The 7,773-nt window shown below is 35.7% G+C and overlaps 1 protein-coding gene across 1 annotated transcript; it reads left to right on the top strand.

Moving 5' to 3' along the window:
• The first annotated feature begins 5,702 nt into the window (after nt 1–5,702).
• Nucleotides 5,703–6,668, top strand: LOC123256358 (olfactory receptor 11H4-like). Its single transcript, XM_044684991.1, has one exon. The coding sequence runs from the start codon at nt 5,703–5,705 to the stop codon at nt 6,666–6,668; it is 966 nt and encodes a 321-aa protein (XP_044540926.1).
• The last annotated feature ends 1,105 nt before the right edge of the window (nt 6,669–7,773 follow it).

The following is a 7,773-nucleotide window of genomic DNA, read 5'->3' as shown; positions in this document are numbered from 1 at the left end:
AGGGTGAGTGGGGTTGGTGTTCCCCCATCACCAGAACCTAGGGAAAATACAGAGATTATCCACATACACTGCATATCTCTATCTCCCTATGACCCTTTCTTTCTTTATATCAGGAAGCATTCTTGAAAAGGGAATCAGAAACTTCAGAATCACTATTTACATTAAAAACAAATTGTGTCCTTTGAGAATCTTACCAATTCACTCTTTAGTTTGTCCCTAAAAAATGTCATCAACAGAGATCAGACCCCCAAGAGATGTTTTTTTCCTTAGAGTTTCCACCTATTCATTAGTAAGAAGCAAATCAAAACAAAAATCTATGGTAGAACATGAAGTCATAAGAGAGGGCACATTCTTTAAAACATTCACCTACAGAATTACATCATTTACTGAACACCTAAGTGAAGAGATCCAAGAAGGCTCCACATTGATGTCAGGGCTAATACAGAGTTTTGGAAGATGTCAAGTAGCAGCATACTGTGGACCAAAGATTAGAAGAAAAACATAGTTCAGACTCATTGTGCTAAGACTCCAGGTGAGGAAATGAATGGGCAAAGCTCATGCTCAGGGCTTCTCTTCTCAGTCCATGTTTAGGTGATTTAGAAATACATAGCAGGTATGCATTTTCTCTCTCCATATAGTACATCATGCAAATCTTCCTAGGAAAACTCATTTCAAGCATAGCTATAATGGATCTTCTTTTTATGCTGACCTCTGTTTCTTCATATACCAAGTTAGAATAATGACATCTATGGCATCTCCCTCTCAGAGGTATTGTGAATAACAGAGGAAATATGTTTGAAACCTCATACAAAATTCAGCTACTTTTAATTACAGTAAATGAATATCTCAAAAAATATAAGATTTCTGAAGGCAAGGATTGCTTTATCAAAATACTTGTATGTAACTGGAACTCAATAAATGTCAGTGGATTGATTGATAGTAGCATTTGTAAAAATATTTGGAAATGTTTGTTGTTTAAAAGGATCTTTCATGCATCACTAAGACAAGGGGCTCCATGAGGTTTCCTGACCTTCTGCAATCTTTGGTTCTCAACACTAATGACAAAGAGTTATGCTTTTAAATATTGACTATGAAACATTACTGGGTTCTCATCATTCTGAGTTCCTCGCAGGTTAGGTAGCAGTCAGAAATGTGGTGATCTGGCTATCCATAAACTCTGGGCAGCAAAACAATGCATCCTGGTAAGTTGTCCAAGAGTATAATATAAAATTCAATCTTTAATCTCAGGTTTTCAAGTATTTCATTAATTTTAATTCTGCTGGAGGATGTTCAGCATTAAAGTCACATTAAGATATCCCAAGAGGATACTAATGAAGAGCTGGAAAAAAAAATTAGTTTCCTACAGACCTATTAAGAATTTCTGCAAATTCATTTGTAATCTCAAAGAAACTAACTCTAACCTCTCTTGGTTCTATCCCTGGTCCAAGATAAATCATAATCATTACAATAAAGGAGGGGAATTACAGATAGGAAAAGTTCAAAGTAACAAGGATCTCCAGGCAGAGTTTCATCTAGAAGGAGCTATTAAACTATTAACAGGTGATCCATTCCTCAGCTGAGATCTTAGTTTATTTTCAATAGACAAAAGACTGGTTCATAAACATACATAGAATAGCTTATCTGGCATGAGAAGAAACATAAATGAGAGACTGCTTTTCTACTTTAGAACAGTCCATACTAAGAAACTTTTATCCTGTCAAAGAAGGAACTGATTTTCATTAGTGAAATACTGAAGGATGATACGTTTGGGGGACTCTTGTTTGGTGAACTAATTCTGGCTGGGATCCAGTGTCATTGGGGTTATTAAAAGTTCAGGCTGGGGACAAGTCTGTAGCTCAGTGTATTGAGAGTCAGACCTAGAGACAGGAAGTTCTGGGTTCAAATCTTGACTCTGACACTTCCTAATTCTGTGACTCTGGGAAAATCACTTAACTCCCATTGTCTATTGCTTACAACTCTTCTGCCTTTGAACCAATGCACTGTATTGAACTACTTTCAGAAGCAAAGTGTTTTAAATAAAAAGTTAGGGCATAAGTTTCAAGTGCAATTAGCTTTAGGAACCAGAGGAGGAAGTGTTACTTCTTGCTGGAAATTTGCAAGTGAGCCAGGAGAGGTTTTTCTAAACCATGGCCAATGAGTCATAGAAATAGATCACAAGAGAACCAAACTAGGGGTTTTCTTAACTAAAGCCCAGAATCTCAAAAGAAGAACACTGGAAGAAAATGAAAGAGGACACGAAAATTTGCATTGGCCCAAAAAATACCAAATCTCATGGAACCAGAAAATTTTAGGCAAAAGAAAAATGAGGAAGAAAAACATAGGATTCTATTTTGATGCATCTGTTACTTTTAAAAAGAGGACAAAAGGATAGATTTACCTCATCCCTCTGGCATTCTTTCTGCTACAGCCAATGCCATCTTGCATTTTATATTAACCAGAAATAAAGATAGAATTTCATAATGAAGACTTTTTAAAGGGTCACAAGTTCATTTTTAAGGTTAATTTGGTTGTTCCAACATAACTTGTAAAAAAATAATTTTGAAAGAGACATTCTTTTTAAATTTTTTTGAATTTTTAAAATTTTGAATTCCAAATTCTCTCCCTCCTTCCAACCCTTCACCCATTCAAGTGAGAAAGCAAGAATATTATATCATGTGACAAAAGTATTATATCATGTTGCAAGATTATTACGTTATGTTACAAAAAATGAAAGAAAATAAAAAGTTAAAAAAGTATAGTTTAATCTGCACTAAATTCATCAATGTTCCCTTTGTAGGTTAATAGCATTTTTCATCATGAACCCTTCAAAATTGCTTTGGATCATTGTATTAATCAGAATAACTAGTTGTTTCACAGTTGAACATCATTACAACATTCCTTTTACTGTCTGCAACGTTCTCCTGGTTCTCCTCACTATACTTTGCTTCAGTTCATATATAAGTTTTCCCTGGTTTTTCTGAAATCATCTAGATTGTCATTTCTTATAGCACAATAGTATTCCATTGCAATCCTTTAACCATTCCCCAACTGAGGAGCATCCCTTCAGTTTCCAGGCCTTTGCCACCATAAAAAGAGCTCCTATAAATATTTTTAACATATAGGAATGTTTACCTTTTCTTTCATCTCTTTTCGCTATATATCTAGTTGTAGTATTGCTAAGTAAGTGGGTATACCCAGCTTTGTAGCCTAAAGGGCAGTGATGGGCAACTTTTTGAGCTCAGTGTGTCAAAGTTCTCCAAAAAACCAAGCATAACTCAGGTGGTGTGTCACTTCAAGAAAAAACAATGACTTCCTGAGATTTATAGTTTAAATGACAAAAATGTATAAATATAATATATAACTATTTAATAAACCAAAATAGGTAAAATAACATAGGTAGGAGAAAATAATATAGAAAATAGGTCATCTTTAGTGAATAGAGTTACTACACTACACTACAACAAAAGTCTCATCTTCGGCATACGGACCCATACTTCTCTGTATGCAGCCGCATGCAGCTGCATGTCATTGAAAATGGCTAGGTGTGTCAATGCTGACACGTGTGTCATAGGTTTGCCATCACCACTTTAGGGAATTGGTTTAAATTATTCTCCAGAATAGTTAGATCAGTTCACAATCCTACCAATACTCCATTAGAATCCTTATTTTTCTATATCTTCTCTACCATGTGGAGTTAGGATTTTCTTTTCTTTAATGTTAATTGATCTAGTAGATATAAGGTGGTATCACAGAGTTGTTTAAATTTGCAATTCTCTAATTTTTAGTGATCTAGAACATTTTTTTCAGGTGACTTGTTTAGCTTTGATTTCTACTTCTGAAAACTATTCATATCTTTTGACCATTTACCAATTAAGAAAGGTAACTATGTTTTATGAATTTGACATAGAACCCTATATATTTGAGAAATTCGCTATGCATTTTTATATTATTTCATCATCCATGGCATCTTTTAGTAAAATGCCATTTTCCTGATTTTACCCTTTAATTAGGTCTATTTTTTTAATTTGTTTTATCAAAGGCTGATTGCTACCACTTCCTTTCTACTTTGACTGAAACATAATACACTGTGTTCCAGCCCCTTACCAGGGAATCTTTTATAAACAACATATTGATAGATTATGATTTCCAATTCATTCTGTCAGCATTCATTCCAATTCCAATTCATTCATACCTGCTTTCATTTTTTGGGTGATTTCATCCTATTCATATTAACATTTATGACCACTAACTCTATGTTTCCCACCATCCTATTTTCTTTACCCTACTCCCTTCTAAAAAATCTGTTTTGCTTCAGACTTATGTCTCTTTAATCTGTCTTCCTTCTTGTAACTTCCCCATCTTATTCCTTTCCCTTCCTACTTCCCTGTTCAATAAAATAGATTTCTATATCCAACTGAATATAAATATAGATGTGTGTGAATATAGAGTGTGTATATATATACATATATATATACATATAAGTAGTTGAGTTATTGAAACTTTTTCATATATATTCCAGAGAGGGCTACTCACTTTCCCCTCTTCACATGCCTGAGACCATTTCTCTCATTACCCTCCCCTACACCCAGCAGCCTAATGGGAGCACTTCCCCCACTCTCCTGTCTGGGGTAAGCAGGAGGGGCTCACATGTGCCATAAGGGTTGAGTACTCAGTCTTTAAAAGGTTCACCATCACTGATATATTGCTTCTTTGATCCAGTTCTAATGGGAATGAGGTTCAAATGTTGCCTGCCACCACTACACCATTTACAGAGTCACTCTAAAAGCTCTTCCTTGAATGTCTCCTTTACATGAGGAGAGATGTACCCTTAATGATGATCTGTCTTCCTAGAAAATTAAGATCAGGTCCATGGTGTAACAAAAAGTTCACACCACCTCATTTAGTCCATGAAAACAAAGAATTCCTTTCATTAACAAAGGAGCTCAAACTTATCCCATGTTTTTTTTTCAACCTGCTCAAAGGTAAGTTAAAGACAAATTTCTTTTAATTAAGAATTCAAAAAATTCAAAGCTCCTGCATTTAGTCTGATAAAAAACAAAATCTATTTGTGTGAGGATTCCTTCCTAACTTTAATTAAATGTATATCCTAAATAAGAATGAAATCAGGGACACTGAAATACAATATTGTTTTCTTGACATGAAGAGCTGAAATATATTTCATTTAGATTAGAACAAATATTACAGAATAAAATATTGCTAATATTTCAGAAAATAACAAGATTATGTGATGTTATGCCCTGCCACAGAAGTAAGGAAAATAAATAAATATTTCATATGAGGAAAAGAATCACAACTAACCTAGAAGGAGCTTTATAAATTAAATTATTTCCCCAACTATCACAGTATACTATACCTATTAAAATTTCTATTAAATAGCAATCCCTCCTTAACCAACTAACAAATGAACACAATCTTAATGAACAAATGGAAGGGAAATCTTATGGTCTATTCCCTAAAGGGATTTGTGTATGTAGCCTAGTAAGCAAGAAATTGTGATAGCTTGAAGTATAAAGGATGGTACAAGAATGTTGGGCCAAAAATTATAGAGGAGGGAGGAAGATAAGATTTTTACAAACTGGTTTTCATATGACCTTTGTTTATTGTTTACCCTAGAAACCCTACAAAAGCCTCATTAAAATTCTGTCCACAGCTGCCCAAGATGCAAGACAATTGATATAATTATGTCTTTTGTCTTTTCCACAGCTCAGGGACCAATGAACAAATCAGGAGCACACACTGTGACTGAATTTGTCCTCCTAGGTTTTCCTGGGGACTGGGAGAAGCAAATCTTACTCTTTTCTTTATTCTTGATAGTCTATATTCTGACCATGATGGGGAATGGGGCCATCATCTGTGCAGTGAAGTGGGACCAGAGAATCCACACTCCCATGTACATCCTGCTGGGGAATTTTGCCTTCCTAGAGATCTGGTACATCACCTCCACTGTTCCCAGCATGTTGGAAAACTTCCTCTCAGAGACCAAAACCATCTCCTTTGCAGGTTGTTTCCTCCAATTCTATTTCTTCACCTCTCTTGCTGCAACTGAAGTCTATTTTTTATGCATCATGGCTTATGATCGTTATCTTGCCATCTGCCACCCATTACATTACCCAACCAAAATGACCTTACAGCACTGTTACACCTTGATACTTGTGTGCTGGGTGCTTGGCTTCCTAAGCTATTCTCTAACTACTATACAGCTCTCCCAGCTGATATTCTGTGGTCCCAACATCATTGACCACTTTATCTGTGACTTCGATCCACTCCTGGCCCTATCATGTGACCCTGCTCCTATCACTGAAATTTTGTTTTATATCATAAACTCCCTCATGATCATTCTCACTGCAATCTACATCCTTGGATCATATATCCTCTTACTAAGAGCTGTGCTGCAAGTTCCCTCAGCAGCTGGTCGACGTAAAGCCTTCTCCACATGTGGATCTCATCTGGCTGTGGTCTGCCTCTTCTTTGGGAGCCTGATGATCATGTATGTAAACCCAACATCTGAGAACTCAGGAGAAGTACAGAAGATAATAACCTTGTTCTATTCAGTTGTGACACCATTTTTAAACCCCCTGATTTACAGCCTCCGAAATAAGGAGATGAAGGCTGCCCTGAGAAAACTCATTGGGATAGCTTCAGAATAAAGCCAGATATATACATTTTATATGTGATTCCATATTCTAATAATGGATAATTCAATTCAACAAACATTGATTGCATGCTTGTGAAGGGCAAAACACTAGAGGAAATGCAGAGATTAAATGATTGAGAAAAGCACTGTCGCTTCCTACAACAAAATGTTATACTTCAGGGGGTGAGTTGATCTGTTTGGGTCATGGCATACTGGATTAAGTTTCTGTTTGCTGAGCTCTACCTAGATTCCTAGAACTAAACTAAAAAAGCAATAAAAGAAAAACAAACTTGGACTTGGAGAAAAAAGAAGAAATGCATTTTCCTGTTTCTTTGGTGTGTCCAATGTTATATATTTCCTGTGTTAATAGGTTACCCTTAATTCTTTTGTTATGATGATAATAACAGATAGTTTGGAGAAGCAGATAAATGTGTCAGGGCCAAATAGAGCTTTAAGTCAAGAGTCAGAGATTGACAGGCTACAGTGAGGAAAGGAGGGGGTAAAACACTCCTGATTCTCAAACCCCTCCCCTCTAACTGCTTCTGCTTCAGTTGGTAATGAAGACAGGAATAAGATTCCTCTGGTAAGTTTCAGTTATGGCTGAAACCCCAATTGATGTTCCTTTTCTTAAATTTATATTCCTCACAGGTCAGTATGATGAGTATATAGAAATTAGTTATCTAACAGTTGAGGACAGAGATCTTCTCAAACTGGCAGCCAACAGGATTCAAACTAAATGTACAGACTGAATTGTAAGTATCTTCCCAAATAATTATCAGGCACAGATTTAAAGGTAAAAAGTTATATTAGGAATTAACAAGGAAAATTAGAGAAGTTAGTGAAGGTTTTAGGATAAAGGAAAGGTGACCCTGAACTGTTAAATTGATGCCCCCTTTCCCCCTCCTCACTGGAGGGGATGAAGCACTTAACTAAAACTGGCTCTCTTGCTATAGATAAATATCTTACTCTCTAATCACTAAGTAATTATATAATTATATTAATGAAAAATAGTAATAAAAAATAAGCTAACCCTATGAGTAGAAATCACTAACTTATGCTACAATGGCCACCTCAGGAGAAACCCAAAGTCAGGAGAATCAAGCAGAGTGTCTGCTCAC

This window comes from Gracilinanus agilis, unplaced genomic scaffold (assembly GCF_016433145.1).
Source record: "Gracilinanus agilis isolate LMUSP501 unplaced genomic scaffold, AgileGrace unplaced_scaffold58125, whole genome shotgun sequence".
NCBI lineage: Eukaryota > Metazoa > Chordata > Mammalia > Didelphimorphia > Didelphidae > Gracilinanus > Gracilinanus agilis.
The sequence above is the reverse complement of the archived record's forward strand: the minus strand, read 5'-3'. Positions and strand labels throughout refer to the sequence as shown.

What these genes read in the sequence shown, in the direction of transcription:
- LOC123256358 (XM_044684991.1), top strand. Translation starts at nt 5,703, where the DNA reads ATGTCTTTTGTCTTTTCCACAGCTCAGGGACCAATGAACAAATCAGGA.